This window comes from Blennius ocellaris (genome assembly GCF_963422515.1).
Source record: "Blennius ocellaris genome assembly, chromosome: 24".
NCBI lineage: Eukaryota > Metazoa > Chordata > Actinopteri > Blenniiformes > Blenniidae > Blennius > Blennius ocellaris.
In genome coordinates, this window is record NC_137673.1 from 15,756,063 (window position 1) to 15,778,780 (window position 22,718).

The 22,718-nt window shown below is 47.6% G+C and overlaps 1 protein-coding gene across 1 annotated transcript; it reads left to right on the top strand.

Annotated features, from left to right (window-relative positions):
* Positions 1–5,997: 5,997 nt before the first annotated feature.
* On the top strand, positions 5,998–21,497 carry slitrk6 (SLIT and NTRK-like family, member 6). The gene is made up of 2 exons (XM_080519598.1): positions 5,998–6,189; positions 17,748–21,497. The coding sequence occupies exon 2, from the start codon at positions 17,763–17,765 to the stop codon at positions 20,292–20,294; it is 2,532 nt and encodes an 843-aa protein (XP_080375724.1). The 5' UTR covers positions 5,998–6,189; positions 17,748–17,762; the 3' UTR covers positions 20,295–21,497.
* The last annotated feature ends 1,221 nt before the right edge of the window (positions 21,498–22,718 follow it).

Consider the following 22,718-nt stretch of genomic DNA (forward strand, 5'->3'; position numbering starts at 1 on the left):
GGCAGCGCACGAGGACGCTCAGACCAATCAGAGGAGCACTTTTAGGCTCCTCGTCTCGCTGAGAGGCTCTCCGCCCGCTTGATGTGTGATGTATGGATGTATGGATGTATGGATGTATGGATGTATGGATGTATGGATGTATGGATGTATGGATGTATGGATGTATGGATGTATGGATGTATGGATGGCAATGAGGAGCTGCAGTCGCAACGGAAGCATCTGAGATGTGTCAAAGTCTGGTCAAATACACACCAGATGAATAAATGCGACGTGTTTTCCCTTTTTGAAAAGTTTTGCATTTACATGAGAGCAAAGTTGTTGTGCAATGATATTGTACGTTTTCTCCATTGCTTAGTGTTTGAATAAGATTCTGCTTTTGATTCGTTTTTCTTCTTCCAAAACATGTTCAATACAGTTTAAAAGAAATTATCGAGCTGATTGTGGCGAGGTACAAGGCAATGAGAGCAGTGGATTGTGGGTAATGGTGCATGCACTGTCCACTGCTTTTGTGATTTTGGGCGGAGGATAGAACCAGTGACGGGCCGTAGCATTTCAGACTCAGGCCTTCACTGCTGGTCTGAGTCAATCCAGCCCTCAATAACTGTTTTATGGCTACAAAATCCATGTTGCCATGCAGAAATGCAGTATAAAAAGCCTTTGCATCACAGAGAGATGCTCGTACAGCCAGAATAAATACCTTTACGGATGAAAAAGAATCCAAGTTCACGTCTCTTCTCCTGCATGAAAAAGCGTCTGGTATTCCTGAAACCTGTGGGGGTCGAGGAGGGAGACAAACATCAGCTTGTTGTGGTCTTGAAAATCATATAATCCTGAACCCTGTCATGGAGTTTGTAGTGAGCTCTCGTAAATTACACCAAACTTGTTCCTGGAGTGCTGCGGTGCGTTCAATGACCTCTTGGAAAAGTACCTCTTGAAAATTCTTTTCACAATAAATCAGCAACCTATTGTCTTTATCTTCTCCTTTAGTCATTGTAGGTTGACAAAACCGCTATTAAATCAACATAACTTTGTTTTTGTTAGTGCAGATGCGGCCAGCTAGCGCTGGAGAGTGACTCTCTAACCGTCCAATCAGAGGGCTTGAATACTAGAAGGCTCTGAGTCGCCAATATTATAATGTGACTGGTTGAAGCAGCAGCCTGACGACACTAGTTTTACACTGCAGACGCCTGAAGAATTGAACCTGAAGGCCGGAGGCAGATTTCTTTACCCGACAACAGGTGAGGCCAAAATGTGATTTGTTAAAATATATGTAATATATTGTTAGCCTAATAGCATAATTGCCTGAGTCAATTTTTGTCCAAATTATGACATCTGCCTAACTTTACTCTCCTAACACTGCTGCATCACCTTATTCTCTATGTTCTCAGCCTATCAGAACGCTTGCTGGAGTCTAAAATGACGCTACATTTTGCTTGTTTTCCGAAAATGTTAAATATGACTTAGGCAACTATGCAACAAGGCTAACGATATTGTCTAGTATATTGTCTAATATATTGTATTGTGGCGTAAACTGGGCCATATAGGCCAGAAATTACAGTCGGGAGCATGAAGACTTTAAGCCCGGACTCAAACTGGGAGTTTCCTCACCGTGAGGCAATAGAGCAAACCGCTTCACCGCAGTCGGAAGCTATTTAAAAGCCATTTGACACAATCACAGCTGTGAAAGTGAAGAATGGTTGTTATTGATGCGACCAAAGCATTTGGTCTAATCTCACATTAAACTGGTTTTAAACCCCGGGTGACCAGCTGAAACGACTTCCTCTTAATCCCACCATACAACCAGAAATAGACTTGAAAATAGCAGCTTGACTGTCGAAGCCGCGCTGGTGTCTGACTTTCTACCTCGCTGCAGAAGTGTCGGGAAAGTGGAACGGCCTGTTAAAAAACACACAATGTGCTGTGTAGCGCTGTCAGGCGGGGAGGAATAACAAGGTCTCTGCCGCTTTGTTGGGGAATAAAAGTGCATAATAAGTATATTGGGATCAATGCAAAGACTGCAAATGTCTATGGCACGCAAAAAAGTCCTCATTGGGGGGGGGAGGGGGCGGTCAAAACTTAGTCTCCTATGGCAACCAGTGTGTATGGAAGCAGCCTTTCCCTGCAGATTTGCCTTACACTTGTATTTTTTTTGTTTTTTTCTCCCGGTGATTGAGTGCAGGAGGTGAACAGTGCAAGAATCCTGCAGTCTGTTTCTGACGGCTACGCTTCTGACAGGAGGAATAAAAAGGAGCGAGACTAAATTTACCCCCCCCCCCAAAAAAATAAAAAATAAAAAAGCCTCGCTGATGCAGAGCATGCGAGACGTCTCACGCTGCAGCACGGGAGTGTGTACTGTAGGTGGGCCCAACACACACACACACACACACACACACAGATGGGGGAGGATCCTTCACTGTCTGATATCAGGGGCGGCTTTAACCCCTCGAGGGCCACGCGAAAGTCCAGAATGCATCGGTGTGATTCCGAAAACAAGCGCCACCCAATCGAGGACCGTGATTGTGAAAATGGAAGGCAAGCAGCTGTGGAACGCACTGATGATAATTGTGCACGTTGTTACGTGGCCATTATGCAAAGTAAGCGGGAGACTCTCAACTTTCTGAAAAACAAGAAATGATGCGTGTGATCAGTTGTAGCTAAGATACTGACTAGATAACAGGGGGGGGGGGGGGGGGGGGATTGTTCCGATACAACTCCTGCCATGTTCCCGTCAATAAACAGAGGTGACGGAGAGGTAGCTCTGAAAGCAGGGATTTAGTTTTATTTTCTAAAAGTTCCCTGGTTGTTCAGTCCGTGGTGATTCTGATGGAAGCGGGACAGACGCGTCTGAACGCTCGCCAACAGACGGTTCCTTTGCGAGTGTCACCCTACTTTTTTTGCCTTCAGTTCTGCCGCCGTGCGCCGAAGCGGCTCGGTGATTTCAAGAGAGAGCGGCTGAGGAGTCCCGTGGCGACCGACATTAAAGGGATTGGGCGGGAGAATCGCTGCTGACAGCAGCGGAGAGAAGTGACTGGAGAGCTAATTGGTCGATTCCACGCACATCCTGCCGAGTTAAATAATATGGAAATAAGAAAACAGCGATGACTCACGGTGTTTATTCCGTCCTATTTTTAGAAAATTGATGTCTTGACGCTTCCAACGCCTCCGAACCACGACCCTTTCCACCATGCAGATCTTGAGATGTGTTCATCCAAAGATCACAGGACTCTAACTCTGATGAAGGCTAAGACGCTAAACCCAGGATTACGCTCTCGGTCACGTTCAGATTTTGAGAAGTGTTCATCCCCGGACCTCCACAGACTCAATATGGCCCTGGTCCACTCATCCAGACCAGGATCCTGAGCTGGAAGACACTAATCCACAGATTAAGGTCTTGGTCACGTTCAGATTCTAAGACATGTTCGTTAAGACCTCTAGACCCCCCCCAATTGATCCAGACCAGGACCTTGAACCAGACCTGGACTCTAATCGGGGAACAACCATCACTGTAAGGTTTCACCCTCACTTCGGTATTGGAATTCTTTTTTTGGCTTGTGGGCCGTCTTGTTGGGTCGTGAAATTCAAGGCAAAACGTCGGTATTGTTTGTGGTGTCCGTGGCCACGACTCACTGAGAATGCAACGTTTTACCGTCAGAACAAATCAACTGGTACTCGCCATTGTTAATGTTTGTAGTGTATTTGCAACTGACGGCGCCCCCCAGTGGCCTGGCATGCTCACCACATCATCTTCAAAACGCTTTGAAGGCTTTTCAGTAACAAAAAATGCCAAAAACGACCAACACAAACTCACGATTCAGGTCTTGGTCTTGGGAATGAATGCAAATATTGAACCGCAATACGATCAATGTCAAGTAAGACCCGAGACAATAAAGCGATTCCCTCTGTGATCACCAAGCAGATCAAGTGAATAACCGCCGCATTAACAGCCAAGTGTGGAAGTGGCCTCCGTCCACAAACGCAAGAACAAAAAGCAACACTGATCTTATCTGCGGATCCGTTCCTGTGATTTCAGCGGACTTATGATGAAGCACCTGGGCCGCCGCCGGGCGCCACATAAAGCACGCACTGACAAAAGAGCCTTAATGGCTTTTAACAGATTCCCTGCGAGGGGAGAGTAGGTGAGAGCATTTTTCAAGGAGGCCCTGAAAGGATGGGGTGTATTTACTCTCAGGGAGAGTGGGAGGCCATCAGAGGGCGAGTCTCCTGCACAGCCATTCTCCAACCCCTGCTTGATGAAAGGGCTATTAGCACTTATATCGCCGGGGGGGGCTCCATACCTCTGGCGGGGTTCTTCTTGCATAAATCAGTCGCACGTCGACTTGGCACGTTTCGTTCCTCTCCAATAAAAGCCTGCGTTTGTTTCCAAGGTTGTCGTTTTTCACCGCTTCTTCCTCAGACCACCTCTTGGGTCAAACGCTCCGTTCCAGATGGGAGTCAATTTACAATAATCCCGTCACAAAGCCACTCCGGCTTCAAGCTGTGGATGAGTAAAAAGAAAACATAAAAAACCCCAAAAGGGTGGGGTGGGGGGGGGGGGGGTACCTGCTGCATCTGAAAGCGATCAGCCCAACCCCAAGGTTGCTGGTACAGTGGTTTGATCTGCCAGACTCTCTTAGTGTTCTTAAGTTGGGATAATGATGATGGATTTGTCAGCTCCCGCAGTAAGGGGGGGTCAGGGGGTCAGGCCGAGCCGCCCCCCAGCTGGAGACCGGCAGCGGCTCAGAGTCCTGCACAAGGACACGGAGCAGCATGAACCTCCCTTTTCTACTTGAGTTTTCTACTACAAAGCACCAAAATGTCCGAAAATATCTGCGAGGTAGAATATTAGTGTTGTTGGATTGCACTCCATGCTCATCCCACAAATGTGTGTCCTTCCACATTCTCCTTTACGTGAACACCGATCAATACTTTGAACCATTTTCAATTAAATAAACCCATTAAAGAACGAATCCGATAAAAATAAGTGAGCCAATAATAACATAAACATGTAATAACTATAATGAATAATGTAATAACATATACAGGACTGCATTACTGCAGTTATTTGCAGTTTTCCCATCAAAACCATTTGCTGGCACAGGAACTATATATCCGTTCACATTATGCAGTGCTCTTGATTATTGTTGTAATTTTTCATTGTTACATTAAAAATTGATCACGACGCAATTGTCAACTATTTTGAGATTAATAGTCACTTGCATGTCATTTTACGACACATCGTGTTGTCGGGATTAATGAAGCATTTCTCTATTCTATAAAACTATGTGCCCAAAATAAATAATTGCATCGGGGTTTGTAGCTGCATCCAAAGCTATTTAAAGCTCATCAATGCAAGATTTTTCTCTTTTTTCTCTTCCTTCCCTGGTGTAGTGAGAATCTCCATGAGGAGGAGCTCTGACTAACTGATATGGAGCGTTCCAAAATGTGTCAAAACACCCAGATTTACGCACGCAGGTGACCAGAAGCTTCACATTTTCTGCCTCACACACGGATAAAAATTTATTCTTTTTAATCTTGTGGTTGGGAGCAGTTTTAAGCTCAATGACAAACAAAACAAGAAATGATCAAATGATCAAATGTCTGGTGTGTTGCAGTGTTTGCAGTGGAGTTGCAGGACGCATAACGTGCAAAAGAAATGCGTCTTTAATTGTGAAGGTGTCCTCCGGATCTGCTGCTGCACACTCCCTCCGCCTTGCCTCTGCCTTACCCTCCTCCTCCAGTCCACCTCGACAGCATGTAAATTGCCGAGCAAGTCCAATATATCGCAGATTGCTTCAAGTACGCAGAGCGCGCGGCGCGGCGCGAGAGCGGGGCAGCTGGTGCGCGTTCCCCGAGCGGACTGTACAAGGATGGAAGAAAGACGCGCGCGTGTGATTACAACTCCGCCGCATCCCCGCAACTTAAAACCCTTCAATTAATTTGGGAGAGCGGGGGGGAGGGAGGGAGGGAGTGCAGGCTGCTGCGCTCATCATCCCGGGACTGGAGCGGCACCCGCACCGGCGTGCGCACCGGGGATCATAAGAGGGAGCTGTACAGGACCCCCGTGAAGTTTTTTTCTTTTCTTTTTCCTTTTTTTCTTTTAAGGAGAGAACTGCGAAAGCCTGTTCAATGCGTCGCTTCCTCACGCGCACATCTGGACTAACCTGCCTCTTTTGTCATCAGTTGTAGTCGGTAAGTCAAGAACCAGGGTCGATGGTTCCATATCTGTGTTTGGATGTAACCCCGGCATGCGAGTGGTGACCTATTTCCTGCGCATTTGGGTTTTTGTTTTTGGAGGGGGGGGGGGGGGTTGTAAAAGGTGAATCCAGGTGTCCTTTATGGGCAGGTTGTGACTGGCTGAAGTATGTGGCAACGGTCTGACTTTTACGCACGGCGCGCCCCAATAAATCAACGCATGTGTGTGCCAAGAGGATAGGCAGTGTTAAAAAACAAACAAACCAAAAAAAAGAGTATCACAGGCTTGTCGGGGAGAGTGGAGGGACATGGAGTTTTCCTGAGGGGGCTCCATTACCTCCAGCACACCTGGCTGCCTGCCACACGCAGTTACTGTATCCTACAGCGCTGCGCTGCCTTATGGTAATCCGGACACACACACACACACACACACACACACACACACACACACACACACACACACACACACACACACACACACACAGCCCTGAAACTTCGCTTTAACTGGCGCATTTTTTTTATTTTCTTTGCACATCTGCACGGACCAGATTGCTTCACCTTACCGTTTCTCCTCCCCGGCCACTCCAGTTTGGCGTGAACACTCAGCTAAATATAGTTCTTACTCATGCATGCTTGTAATTCCTGCTCCTGCTTAATCACAGGTGTATTGTTTTTTTTTTTTTTTTTGCTTTAATAGCGGAGGCCTTGCGTCATGGCTTGTGGCAGCCAATCAGACAGCTCCCTCGCGCCATCTCATTAGGTGTAGTGACGTTAACACTGTTGGCCCAGCTCGGTCTCCTCTTTGATTAAACAAATGTGGAAGAATTTGTGCCTAATTTAATCAGTTTGCACTTTGTCTCGCGCGGAGTGCGCATTTTGCTCTCTCTTCAATTAGACAAGGAGGTTACAGTTTAATTAAGTGCACATTAATGAGCAAAGTGCTGTCCAATTAGCTTTAAGTTGCACATGGAATAATTGAGTCCTGATCCCAATTTATTGCATGGATGAATCAGTGGTGAATGTATAGACCTCTATTTAATGTGCCTGAATGGGAGATTAATTAATGGTTGGTGAGTTTGGAGATATAAAGGTAGTGGGGATAATTGAGAAAGTCTGTGAAAATTCACAGGCCTTGCTTATATATATATATATATATATGTATATATATATATATATTCTGAACCTCCCCACGGTTTTCATGAGAGAAAAAAATAAAGCCCCTCACTGTTTACCTGTTGTGGATATCAGCCGGTGCAGTGGAGCTTTAGACCCGCGCTGAACAAACTGTTTGCAACGGAGAGAAGCACAAATATGTGTTTGAATAGGTGTTGTACGGCGTGCAGCAGCCAAAGGAAATCGGCCTGACAGGTGCGAGCAGCCTGCAGATTCTCCAGCGGAGGCAGGAGCTGCAGGCCCGGTGGAAGAATCCACGCTCAAACTTTATTAATGCACGCCATTTCCACACACACAATCCTGCAGATGCACTGGAGAAGCTTGCGGAAAGGAAGTAGGCAGCCGCAGAATATTGAATCAGTCAAATATGTATTGTTTAAAAAAAACCGGAGGAAGAAGAACAAGGGGCAGGAGAGTTGAACTATCTCTTGCCTCTTGAGTGGGCGGATGTCATAATTATCATTTCTCCAGGACGGCGGTGGAGCACCGCGGGCGCTGGCAGGATCTCTGCAGATACGTGGGTGTAGCGGTGGTGTCGACCCTGCAGGCCAGGCCACATCACTTCCAATGCAGAGGGAGGAGGGACAAGTCCCGCCGTAATTGGTGCCTGGGAACAGAGCGGGGCGCTCGGGCGAGAGAGAGGGAGAGTGTGTGTGTGTGTGTGTGTGTGTGTGTGTGTGTGTGTGTGTGTGTGTGTGTGTGTGTAAACAAAGACGAGACGCACACACACTCTGTAATCTGCAATCCCATGTCAGGCTGAAATGAAAAAACCCCTCGCTGGACGCAACAAGTCTCACTGTCTTGCATCTCACTTGTGATTCGCCGTTCCAGGCCTTGAGCGCCCTGAAGTCAGTCTCTCGGCGAGTCCTGGCCGGGAGTGTGTCGTCTCACCAACACACACACACACACACGGGAGGAAATAGCTCTTCCCATCAAGCTCCCTGTCAGGAGCAATAGAGGTGGTGTGAGCTCCAGGCCAGTGCATCTCTTATTGCAGTCTGGCGAGTCAATAGAGTCCTTGCACGGCTCCTCAATATAGTTTTTCTTTTTTCTTTTTCTTTTTCCTTACTTGGAGCCTTAGCAACCACATGCAAGTCTTACAGTCTCTTTTCGACACACCAGACTCATGATCTGCTTCTAAGATCACAAGGGGGACGGAAACAAAACAACAAGCACTATGATTTTGTAGTTTGTTGTTTCTGTTGAGGTACCGAGCCTCCAATCTGTCCGTTTCCACAAATTTCCTCATGAATATTGATTTTTAAAAAACCCCAAAAAACACCCAGCCACCGGGAGCGTGGCGTGTTGGCGGTGTTGGTCTGTGGTTAGCCGAAACGCTCAGTGAGCAGATTATTCAGGACAATAAACACCCCGCTGCCTTTGTTTGAGACGCAGCCCCCCCCCCCCCCGTGTCACATGGCCTCGTGCACAGGCAGCGTGTTGTCTGTAAATGCATTTAATCCTTAACGTCTTGTTATGGTTCCAAACATTTTTATTTTATTTTATGCTTGGCAGTTAAAAGAAGAAAAAAAACACCTTTAAATTGGACTTTTCCTCACAAGTAGGAGCTGGAGGTGCTGTCCACTGACTTCTACCCTACTCAGTGATTAAAGCGTCCACCACAAATCAACTTGACGTCTGACCGTCTTGAGACCATTGCAGGTCTGTTGGTCGATCCCAGAGCTCCGCCTCCGATACCCACTGTTCCAATGAGGCTTGTTCTTTCCTCCGGCTTCAACGCTGGATTCCCTTCAGCCGAATTTGCATCGGCGAGCCCGGGAGCGTCAGCTGGGCGGAGTTCTCCGTTCGACTGGCTCTGCATCACAAAGCAACTTATACCGATCCCAGAGTGACGCGGGAATGAATTATGGAAGTGTCTGGCGAATAAATCGGGAGAGGGCAGAGAACAGAGAGAACGGGGCGACGCCATCCAAGCACTGATTTCTCTCTTGTGGCTTTTATTTTGACAGATAAAACTTGCCAGCACACGTTCACCCAACAGAGCGAGGCAGCATGTGACTCCGCGCTAATCCTGTTTGCTGTCACAACTTTCCCTTTAACCCATGGAGACCCGGACTAAGAGTTTGACGCAATCTTGGCTGATGCAACGGGAACACGATTCCCAAGGTTTCACGACTTTATCAGCCCGGGATTGCTGCGAGAGCGAAACCTTTTCTCCAAACCACCTGGAGTGGACGCATTCAAATTCTCCCCCTGAGTTCAATGGTCTGACCTTGGCGCTTGAGAACATTTGTTTAGGTTTTGGTTTGGTTAACCCACAGCTAATCCTCAGGGCTCCGGTGGTTTGTGAACTTCGCCTATCGTTTACATGCTAAAATGATCAAATCAGGACTGCGGCCCCGTTTAGAAACTCTGAAAAAGATGTAGTTAGCATGTAGGGATGTTTAGGTTTGTAATGAAACCCCAGCTACATGCACGCACAAAACAATACGCTATAAACACAAACAATGGGAGAGCAAGGACATGCGTATGGACGGACCGCCATGACGGTGCACAGTCAAGTAGGGCTTGGCAAAAAAATCGATTTAATGGTTGATCGAATTTGTTCCGAAAACCATTTTTCATTTTGTGTTTTTGGGGAATTTTTCACATTCCTTTCTACCCCTCCTTGTGGGTTTCCGCAGTTGCCGTTGCACTTTTGCTTAAACCTGCGTTAAAGCTTCAATTTGTTGAACGACGGAGCCTCGTTTACTAATTACTTATATGCATTTTAACTCTGAGGACAATCACAGCAATAAAGTTGCACTTTTGATGAGATATCTGATGTCTGTTGTCATTTTTAAATGCATTGAGGGAAAAAAAATTGACAATCCAATCAAAATCATAGATTGTTTATTGTTTTTATGTCCAGATTGCCCAGCCCGACTGTCAAGTGTAAAAACTACCAAGTCCCAGGAGAATCTGCACTGGGAGTCACAACGCTCTTGTTCCATGGTGCGCATGTGTCGCAGTGGCGTTTCCGTCGTCTCCATGGAGACGAAGCCCGGGCGTTTTGGGAAAGCTGTGGTTTTCCACTGTTTTCAAGAAAACTTGAGTCATAACGCTTCCGAAAAGTTGCATTTTTCGTGGCTCCGAGCACCGTTGTGGTGTAAACGGTGCCCCCAACACACTACCAGAGTTTTGCGTTTTCACTTCCTCAGTCCCGTCGGTTGCATTCTTCATCGTCGGTTGGCCAACCTGTGGTCTTGGACTCTGGTCTGGGACTCTGGTCTGGGACTCTGGTCTGGCAGGACGCTGGGGTTTTGTCCTTCTTGCTCTAGAACAAGAAGAATACAATCCGGGGGAAACCTACAAGGTGTCAGACTTTGTCTTTTCGGAGGCTTTTCCCTGCTAATTGTCACCTGAGCGGATCCCATTCAGCTGTTACTAATGATCGCAGCCGCTAGCAGCTGTGGCCATAAAACAAACAGCTCATGACTTTGCAGTAAGCTCGTCCAATTAGTCGACTCAGCAGAGTCCCTACGAAGAACCGTAGGTGTGCGTCGTCATACAATTATCACCTTTTGATACGAGGCTTGTCGGAAACGACCCTCAAGCTTCCGTGATCTCACAAAGCAGCGGCTTTTTATTTGTTAGCGTTGGTTTGATGTCTTTGGCACTTCTGTTTAAAAGCATGTTCAGACCATCACCGGCAGTTAAAACTCTTTTTAAAGCCAAATTATGACGATTCAGTTCGCCGAATACTTTGTTTGTCGTTGTTTTTTTCGCGCCTCTGGCAACAGAAGCTGCCTTGTTAGCATTGTTGCGCGGGGCACAGAATGTCCCGGGTGGCGCCTCGTCTTTTGTTTCCCCTGTGCGAGCAGGTCCGTCCACCTACATTATGTGGCTCCGCTGAGACTGAGGGCCTTTTTGTCTATCACACGGCGGATCTTCACCTATTTCTGGAGTGAATCATAAGACTGTCATTACCATTAGCCCGTGGCCTTTTTCTCTTCACTGAGGGTTGGATGCTTCTCTTTAAACGGCCGATTGAGACGAGATAAAGATTTTAAAAAAGACGAGGAACAACGTGGTATTTAAAAGCGAGGAATGAATGCTCCCAAAATGAAGGACTGACACAACTTTACCGGAGCACAAATATGGAAACTGCGACAAATATGCTTATTTACTGACGTTTGCTGCTCGAGTATTCTGAACAAATGTATCTACAGTTTGCCAGTCCTGCTGGTGAGTCACTCTTGAATATTAAAAGTGTCCCTCTCGCTCATTCTCATTTTTTTTTTTTTTTTAAAGGGACAGTGGAAAATATACATGTGTTTGGCACAGATGGGTCTGCTTACGAAACACACCTCGACGCCACTGTATACACAGCATAATATGCCTGCTCATTTCTAGGGGAACTAATTACCGCGCATTAGTTAAACAGACCATTTGAAATGCAGGCCTGCGAAATCACGCTCGCCAGTGGAGCCCCCCCCCCCCCCCCCCCCCCTCCTCCTCCTCCCCGCTCCACGCAGCCTTTGTGTTCTATTATTAGTTCTATCGTGCAATATGTTCTCCGTCAGAAATGAAGGCCCACCAGCAGAGAGCGAGGCGGCGAAGACGCCGTTGCATTTTGCGTTGGTTTCTCTCGTCACCTCCGGGCCAGAGGGCGAAACAGGGGCTTCGCCACACAACTTCTGGTGAAGTTAATTTATTTTTTCTTCACACTGCACCTTCAGAAAGTGCCGGGAGTGAAGTGTCAACTCGTCTGATCGTCACGCGACTGGAGGTTTTTTATTTGGTATTTTTTGAACACGTGTTTACGTGGGCCTGACGGCGCAGCTCTCGCTCCGGCGAATTAAAACGTGCTCCTCTTCAACCTCCCTTCTTGTCAACATCCATTAATCACTGCAGCTGCAGGTAAGCTGGCGAGCGGGGGCGCCGAGGTCGCTCACGCTGAGGCCACTGTGAGGCTTTTCACAAAGCAACTTCAAGAAAACCCCCCCCCCCCCAAAAAAAAAAACTCTGCGTTATCCGCCAGATCTTTGGAAAACACAAACACGGGCTGACTTTTATCAGTTGTGACGGAGTTGGGGAGAATGGTTCTATCTGCCGGGTGCCACTAGGGATAACAAGCCTTTCATACTTGTACATCAAGTTGCCTCACGCTACAGAAAAAGGAATTAAGTCTTTCTGCCTTATGGGCTATTTGTGGCTCCAGCGTGCTTTACTTCCTTTGACAGTGACGAGGACAGAACTTGACTATAGCTACGTTCGTATTATCTAAAAATAATATTCTGAACCGTCAGGCGGAAAGTGTGCGCCGCTCCACGCCGCTCACATCCGCGTCTGCGTTGTGTCCATTGGGCGACAAAGCATGACGGACTCTAGAAGCTCGCCCACGACTCTCCGGGTGAAACACGTCGGCGGACGCCGTCAACGACAAGACGGCATCGGGGCAACTAAGGAGGGAATCACGAGTTGACCGGTAAAGGTTTGCGCTCCGGAGACAAGCCGCGGCCGTTAACGTAACATGTCCCGGGGTCTTGTTACGCCGGCTGGTTGCTGAGGGAAGAAATAACGTGGACATAAGTACAAAGTCCTTTGTAAGACTTCCTGTCTGGATTGTGAACGTCCAAACAAGACGTCTGGATGGCGTGACGAAAAATGTGTGGATTGGAATCTTGCCTGTCGTAAAAGAGGTTTGGGTTCGAGTCCAGGTGTCGTCGCAATTTATTACTTTCTTTTTTTCATCGCGTATCGTCATCCTGGGGTCTTGTTTGGACGTCCAGAAAGGACGTCCATTCAATGTCCAGGAAAGACGTGCAAGAACCCTTCCACTTCCCCGAAGACGGTCTTATGGGGGAATGGAACTGACGTCTTAAACATGTGATTTGGATTCTTTGCTCATTGGAAAAACTGGAAGGCGGTGAACCCGGCCCGACTTTTCGTCTCGCTTCAGCGGCCTTGAGCCCAAAAAATAAAATAAAAACACTGAATTATTCACATGTGCAAGACTTGTAGCTTCACCTGACCTCTGACCTCGGAGATGTTTGGGGAAAGTTGAACTCCAGGCCGCTGTTTAGGTTTTTATGAGGGTGCAGCAGATCCCAGACTAATGAGCAGCAACCGAGAGAACGACTCCACTACTTGATACGACGCTCACGAGGAACCACATCGTGACATTATGAAACACTTCGCTGGGCCGGAACAATACAGTTTATTGCAAATGAAGCATGAATTGGCTATTTATGGGCTTGTAAGTGGACAGAGCCCGTTGAGTAATAAATGTATATGTTTCCCTTCTCGTCTCCCCCTTTGCTCTCAAGCTCTCCCACAGCTACACTTGGTTTTATTTTTTTTCTGGTTTTGTTTGATGTGGAGACGAGCAGCGTCGCCCAGATGCACGAGGAGATCTCGTAGGGCTTCAGGAGATTCCTCATTCAACTGTACGAGCAGCAAGAGATGCACTTTTTTCTTTTTTAAAGCAAAAAGCGGAAGTGTTTCATCTCGCGCTCGTCACGTTGCGCCCCCCCCCCCCCCCCAATGCAACATTGATTGCCTGGAAAATGCATCAGTTCCAGAAGTCTGTTTGAAATGGAAGCAGAAAGCCCCGCCTCTCCAGATCTGCCCTCTGCAGCCGTCATGCAGCTTCGATAGCATCTGTTCATGCCGTCATGTCCCACAAGCCCTCGGGGTCGGGAAGGTGAGCGCCGGGCCGCCGCCACACTCACAAACAAGCAAACGCCGATCAATTAATGAAGAGACGGAGATATTTGGGAGCCTTCGTGCGAACGCTATCACCGGCGAAACAATACATATTTAATGGGGCTGACACATTATGCTGGGCGTTTATTTCTCTTCTGGTGACAAACGGGGAGCTTTCTAATCTAATGGGTCTATTTTTAACAGGCTGATAATAGAAGAAATGAAAAGGAAGACATGTTTCAACTCTATGCGACCAGTTGCAGTTGGTGTACTCGGATAATCTTCATGTGATTTAAGAAAAATGTGGATTATCACTATAATTTTGCATACAGTGAAGGGAGCGCAAAACTGTATATTATTCTTAACATCTGTAATATACAATTCTCAAAAGACTGATTGAAATGCAAAAAAAGAAAATCTACATGTCTGACTCATCAGATTCTTTACTTTGAAAATGAATTTATATTAATTAAAGAATATAAATGGCTAAAATCAAAACAAGACTGCTCTTTGATCCCACAGATGCTTGTAAAAAGAAAATATATATATATAAAGATGTTCTGGTTAAAATTGGGTCCCAATAGAGAAAGAAGACTGTTAATTGGAGAACAGAGACGTCGTAGATATTTCCGTGTTTGGTCATTTATCGCCCATCACGTGGTGATCGCAGTAACTGATGTAGACGGTCGGTGGATTGATGTCCTTTGAACTTGTTTGCCTTCCACTTTGATTCCTTTGCTCTCCTGAGGTGCAGGTCAAGGGGCAGATTCCCTCTCCTCGTCCCTGCAGGCAGAAACACTCCAGTAACTATTGATCGTGTCCGACGTCGTGCCGATTCCCCGTACAAGTCCGTCAGCGGAGGCGGAAAGACATTATCAATAATCGTTTGGCAAGAAGCATTTCAGATTCTTCTTCTTAATTGACCTGATGATGAGGTTTTCATGGTGTGCTTGATATTTAAATCGATAATCTGTGGAGTGAGGACTCGTGATCAACTGTGGGAAAAGTTACGGGAGACCTTGAAGTGCCTACGCCTGAAAACCCAGAGTACATCGGAGATTCTGTTGACTCGGTTTATCAATATATATATATATATTTCTTTCTTTTTTCCCCACTTTACCCAGAAGCACAGAAGATGCATGAGAGCGTGGCGAGACGGGCAAAAAGTGAGAAATAGAAGCAAAGTTGCAACTTCAGGGAATATTTCAGATCGGCTCTTTGCTTTGACTGATATTTCCCTTCAAGCAAGTCTGCTTATATCAAGTATTTATTGACATTGTACACTGCGGCACAACATAAAGAAAGCACTACTGGCCGCGGGCGGCTGTGAACCCTGGATGTGTGCACCATGTGTCACTCCTCTCACCAGGACGAGGGCGGAGGTCAGAGGAAGGTCGGGTGCTATTTAAGACGTCCACCTCGTGACTCAGAGCTTCTCCGTGGGACTGGCTCCAGCTCGTCACGCCCGGGCCTGCCCCAGGGAAACTGTGTTGATTTGATTGGGATTCCTTTAACAAGGCGAAGCAGTCCACGCTCAAGCCTTTGGAGAACTCGCACTGCCAAAACAAGCAACCTGCATCGTGCGCTGCCACAGAGACATTGATTGATGCTCAATACTAGAACTGAAACTTTGCAATCCACTGTTGTTTGTCTGGCCTACTGTCGATAATAACTCTGATATTGTTGGGTTGGAGAGCAATCGTTAATATTCTTTAACAACAGAACTATGGGCTGAGCAAAATAAAGTCATTTAATATATATTGAATTTGCAAAAAAGTTTATTTAATCGATATATGGACTTTGTCTCAAACAATTTGAGTCCCCCCCCCCCCACCTCCCCCCCCCCACACTGGTTTTGTTGACATTTTTCACATTTCCTTCTACCATTCTTTGTGGGTTTCCGTAGTTGCCGTGTCACTTTTTGCTTAAACCCGGATTAAAGCTTGTGAAAGTGTTGAATGACGGAGCCTTATGTACCTTTTATTCTGGGATTGTTTATAAGTATTTTAGTTCCGAGGACAATCGCAGCAATAAAGTTGCACTTTTGACGATATATCTGATGTCTGCAGTGATTTTTAAGTGCAATGAGAAAAAAAATGGAATCGAAAATGGAATTTTTCTTTAAAAAAAATCCTAGATGTGGGCCAAATATGTCTGTTTTGCTGCCAGCCATCAAGGCTCAATATACAATTCTGACCTTTTACACCTTTAAATGTGATCAAAGTTGTTTTTTTTATAGATTGCATTATTGAGAAGTGATAAACATTTTCAAATGATGGGTGCTGACACGGCAATAGGCTAACATGATACAAGCTAATCATGCGATCTACCAAAACAAGTACAATCAACGTGTTTATCATTCATGAATGCCGACGCAGAATGAAAATGCACTTGTGAGGTCAAGATTATCTATAGATCTATTATTCATACGCTTCTCCACATTTGGAATTCCTCCCGATTCTTGTACCGAGCAACCTCCATAGGGTAAACTACTGAAAAGACGGGTTTTTTGTTGGGTTTTTTTCCACCTTCAATTGTGATTGGTTGGAGTGTTAAAGGGTGCTGTTTGTTCTCGGAGCTGTGGGAACTTTCCCATCCTTACTTCTTCCAGAATACTCAGTTATCTCAGTGAATATTTGATTGGTGGACGTTGAGTTTTCATTTCACGAAGTGATGCTGGGCCCTGCAGTCGGGGCTTTATAAGGACTGTTCTTGCCGGTCTCAGTGTTTTTAGAGATCAGCGCTACACTAAATCTATGTTTCACTATACATTCTACCACTCTGGAATGTTTTGAGAAATAAAAAATCCACTTTCCCCCCCATTTATGTTCACAAAGTGAAAATATTCAAATGTAAGCAAGCGAGCGCCACTCTTCCCGGCGCTGTTCTTCCAGGAGTGCAGGTGTGGAGGCATAAATACACATTTGACATTAATTGTTGAATAAATTTCACGGTGAACGGAACATCGAGTGCTGAGCAGTCTTGGGCTGAATACATGTATTGCATGTGTCGTTCAGCCACAAAAGGAAATCGATTGATTCACTCTCCTGTTTTAAAAAAAAACAAAAAACATTGCTCATTATCATATCTGTAGGTAGAAAAGCGCTTCGACGTCGACTGACTTTTCGCTTCTCCGGTGACTCACACTGAGTAACTTCTAGTTCAGATGAGTCCTCATGGAAGAGGGCGAAGGAATGCCAAAGTCTTTTCTCTTCTTTTTTTAAAGCAGTATTGTCTTACTGTGAGTCATTCGGAAGAATCTTGCTCGTCATACTTTTGAAATATATATTTACACGCGAGTAAAATTCCGCATCCAGACAGAAAGTGTTTGTCAGGATTCTCATCAGCAGGACAGGCCACATTAATACCTACGCTGCTCTTGGGCTGCTAAATATAGGAGCCTCTTTTCACTGTGTGTTTGGAAATCTATCAACTTAATAAGGCATGCAGGAGACAATGCTTGCCGCTGCTATATATTTTTCATGCTTCTTCATTTATTTTCTTTTGCTATGTAAAGGCGTTTCTACAATGCACAAATGATTCCAAGATGACTGTGTCTTCTCTCCATGCATATAATGTTCTCATAAATGTGATTTGACACTCTTTTTTTTTTTTAAAGCGTACAACAAGGCGAGTCTATAACACATGCAACTTGGATGACACAAAGCTCAGACATTCTGTATGATTTTTTTTTGAACACTTCTTTTTCTGCCATCTCTCTGTGTCTGCAGATACCCCAGGCCGAAATGCTGCCCCGCCTCCTTTTCCTCGGCTTGTTTCTCACCGCGGCCCGACCCCAAGACGCCCAGCCCTCCGAGGCGCCGTCCTCCGCCGCCGAGTCCTGTGACTCCCTGTGCTCCTGCGAGGGGAAAGATGGCGTCCTCCACCTCAACTGCGAGCAGAGGAACATCAGCAAGATCTCGCAAGTCAGAGTCCCGCCGGGCGTGCCCTTCCACCTCAATCTGTACAAGAACGACTTGGTGGAACTGCGCGCCGAGGAAATGGACGGGCTGAGGAATGCTCTTTCGCTGCACATTGGGGGCAACAGCATCCAGGAGCTGGAGCCGGGGGTCTTCGGTGCGCTCGGCTCGCTGAAGAAACTGCACATCAACAGCAATTTCCTCGTCACTTTGAAGGAGGACACGTTTCAAGGCCTGGTGAATTTGGAGTTCCTCCAAGCCGACACCAACTTCATCCGGGTCATCGAGCCGGGGGCCTTCAACAAGCTGATCCGTCTCAAGGTCCTGATCCTCAACGACAACGCCATCGAGTTCCTGCCCAGCAACATATTCCGCTTCGTGCCCCTCACGCACCTGGACCTGCGGGGCAACAAGCTGCAGACGCTGCCCTACGTGGGCTTCCTGGAGCACGTCGGGCGCATCATGGAGCTCCTGCTGGAGGACAACGAGTGGGTCTGCGACTGCGACATCCTGCACCTGAAGATCTGGGTGGAGAACATGAGGGCGCAGTCGGCCATCGGGGACGTGATCTGCGCCACGCCGCATCACCTCAAGGGAACCATCCTGGCTAAAGTCAAGCGGGACGTCCTCTGCCCGTCCCACGCCGACATCAACCTGGAGGAGCCGTCCAAGTCCCTGGACATGGTCGTGACTCCCTCCACCAAAGTGTCCCAGATCCCCAAGCTGACTGACGCCAAAGACGACGCCGGGGCGCCGACGCCGTCCCACGTCCCCGACAGTCCGTGCGTGGAGCACTGCTCCTGCCACAAGCACCCGGTGGCGGGCTTTCTCATGCACTGTCAGGATCGAGGGATTCAAAAGGTGTCGGATATCGGAATCCTCCAGCAGAGCCCCACTAAGCTGGTCATGACGGGAAACATGATCCAGAAACTCTTGAAGTACGATTTTGTCACGTACGACAGCTTAGAGCTGCTCAACCTGGCCAACAACAGAATCGATTACGTCGACAACGAAACCTTCCTGAGTCTGAGCAGTTTGAAAAAGCTGTATTTGAACGGCAACCGCATCGAGAAGCTCTCCTCCACCATGTTCGTGGGACTTCACAACCTGGAATACCTGTACCTGGAATACAACCTGATCAAGGAGATCGCCCCCGGCACCTTCAATCCCCTGCCCAACCTCAAGCTGCTGTCGCTGAACAACAACCTGCTCGGCTCGCTGCCCGCGCAGATCTTCCGCAACGTGCCGCTCACCAAGCTCAACCTGAGGAAGAACCTGCTGATGCACCTGCCGGTGAGCAACGTGCTGGACCAGCTGGACTCGCTGGAGCTGATCTATCTGGAGGACAACCCCTGGGACTGCAGCTGCGACTTGCTCAGCCTCAAGCAGTGGGTGGAGCAGCTGAGGAAGGACGCGGTGGTGGGCTCCATCCTGTGCCACACGCCAAAGAAGGTGATGCAGACGGAGCTGCGGAACCTCCATCACGACACGCTGTGCCCCGGCTTGGGGACGTACCAACCGGCGGCGGGCGGGGAGGAGGGCGTGACGGCGACGGCGGGCCCCGGCGGCGGCGGCGAGCGGAACGTCTTCCTCGCCCTCACCGACACCATCCCGCTCTCGGCTCTCATCCTGAGCCTGCTCGTCTTCGTGCTCATGGTCATCTTCTGCTCGGCGGGGCTGGTGGTGCTCGTGGTCCACCGGAGGCGGCGGCGGCGGGCCAAGAGGAAGGCGGCCGAGGAGCAGCCGCGCGAGAGCGCCAGCGGCAGCTCGCCCATACACCTGCACTACAGCATGTACGGGCAGAAGACCACCCACCACACCCTGACGCAGCGGACCGGCTCCGCCACGCTGTACGAGGAGCGCTCGCACAGCCCCGTCGTGCAGATCTGCCGCAACCCCACCTACTGCTCGCAGCACAAGGACGCCGACCTGGACTACGGCGCGGACGAGCCCGGCGTCAAGCAGCACCTCTGCCGGAGCATCATGGAGAAGGAGAACACCTCGCCGCTCACCGGCAACCCCAGGTTCCGCCAGGCGGGCGGGGAGTGCCCGGCGGAGTTCGTCACGCTGGGGAACCCCGGCTCCTTGTACCGCAACCTCCTGGAGCGGGAGAAAGAGCTGCAGCAGCTCGGCATCAGCGAGTACCTGCGCAAGAACATGCCGCAGCTGCAGCAGGCCGTGGACCTGCAGGTGCCGGGCCACCAGGAGGAGCTGAAGCTCATGGAGGCCATCATGTACGCGCGGCCACGCAAGGTCATGCTGGAGCAGACCAAGAACGAGTACTTTGAGCTCAAGGCCAACCTGCACACCGAGCCGGACTACCTGGAGGTCCTGGAGCATCAGACTGCCTTCAACTGAGCAGACGGCCACTCCAGACCTGGTCCGAACCAAGTGCCTTTGTCCTGTTTGCCCTCTTTTACTTTACACAGCGTGAAACAGAATCTAAATATATATGATAGTATATTATATTATATCATGGGCACATGTGTTTCACTGTAGCACAGAATGTAACTGCTTGATTTCTTCTGTTGAAAAGGTGCAACACATTGGGCCAAAGGATTTTTGTTCCTACGATTGATTAGATCTCCACAAGCAGCCAAATGAATTGACCCCCCCCCACCCCCACCCCCACCCCCACCCCACTCCTCTTGTCTACATCTTATGGGATCAAGTCGAGAAGGAGTGAATTCCAATCACCACTTGACCCAGAACTCCTGTTTTTTTTAATCAGCGTGACCCGATTCCAGCGTCTCGTCAACACGACCAGCTGGAACGCTGCGACCTGAAAACGCTGGTGGTGCCGCCGAGTCGGCAAATTGCCAACGTGTCCGTCGGAGAAACCAGTCGGCCACCGAACGAACCCGCAGCCAGAAGATCTATATTTATTTACAGCTGAGATTTCTATCTATCTATATATTTCCCCCTTCCCTCCAGTCGGTTCAGTAGTGCACTTCGACGATATCCACAACTGTAACCTTGTACAAAACGCATTGCACTAATCAAACGCCATAAGATGGTGCATGACAATCAAGAGTCCTGCTGAAACTCCTTAGTCTGTTTTATTTTACATTTTTATTTGTACCAGATGGAATGAGCCACTTGTGTGTGATCATTTAGTGTGTGTGTGTGTGTGTATATGTGTGTGTGTGTGTGTGTGTGTGTGTGTGTGTGTGTGTGTGTGTGTGTGTGTGTGTGTGTGTGTGTGTGTGTGTGTGTGTGTGTGTGTGTGTGTGTGTGTGTGTGTGTGTGTGTGTGTGTGTGAGAGAGAGAGATGCCACTATTGAGTTTTGTTGACGTTGGACCGTCGCAGCGACATTTCAGGATTTATACAATTCACCATTCAAAGCAGTCCATGTACGCACACACACACACACACACACACACACACACACGCACACACACACACACCATGTAGCTTTTCTACCTACTTAGATTGAATTATTTATTCTGTATATTTTGTACATACCTCGGTTCCATTCTCTCTTTTCTTTTGGTTTTTGTGTGCCTTCAGTGATGTACAGAACATAAACAGAAGTTGTAACTGAAAACAGGAAATAAAGAATTGCAATACGAGCGAAGGTGGAGGTGTGTGTGTGTGTGTGTGTGTGTGTGTGTGAGAGAGAGAGAGAGAGAGAGAGAGAGAGACTGGTGGTTCTCCCCAATAATCGAGACGCCAGACGGTAAGAGAAAGGCGTTATCGTCTCTTCCACAGAGCACATGTGTAGAAACAACATCCACTGTTCTTCCTGCAGCGTGAATAATTCAGCCCCCCCACTGTGGCCCCGGCCCAGTCCTTCATCACACCACGGCGGCTGCAGGCTTTTCTGCGTGACATGTTTTTTTCTTTTTCCCTCCGTCTCTCCGGGGAAAACGGCAGACCTCCACTAATTCCTCCCGTTTCTCGTCATAATTGATGCATGTGACGCTTTGGCGTGCAGCATCCAGAGGTCCGACGTCCCACATGAATTAATAAATGTTTATAGATTGGGTGTGTGCGCACATCTTTGAATGCACGCACACAAACGTGAGACACTAGCAGAGTGCAGAACTCTGTTCACAGGGACTATTTACCTGCTCCCATCATGCAACAGCACTGGCCAAGTTGATTTAAGACAAAGACGTTGTGTCACGAGTTTGATCATTCAATCTGAGTCCCATGTTTTGAGTTTTGATGTCTGCAAATGTCAGGGTGACTCAGGATTCCCGTTTTGTTGTCCGTCCACTGAGCGTGTGCAGAAGAACTATGGCTGTGATGCGCAGGAGCAGCGTTTCAGGAAAGCTGCGTTTTCAAAAAGTTGGTCCGAGCGTTTTCGAAACGTTGCATTTTTCCCAGTTTCCATGCAAACAGTTGGAGAATTTTCAAAAAGTTCTATTCCATCTATGGAGCGTGTGCAGGAAAGCCATTTGCTACTGCCACGGTGGGCACGTGCCGCATTTCACAAATGTTTTAACAGATTTACGTGGAAAAGGAAAACAGAGTCGGAGCGTTTAAAAAAAGTTGTTTTCCCATGAAAACAGTCTTAGAATTTTCAAAAAGTTGTGTTTTCCCCAAATTTCAATAGAAACAGAGTCAGAGTATTTAAAAAAAAAAATTTCCCAGGGAAACAGGCTTAGCATTTTCAAAAAGTTGTGTTTTCCCCAAATTTCCATAGAAATAGAGTTGGAGCATTACGAAAAAAGTTGTTTTCCCATGAAAACAGTCTTAGAATTTTCAAAAAGTTGTGTTTTCCCCAAATTTCAATAGAAACAGAGTCAGAGTATTTAAAAAAAAAAAATTCCCAG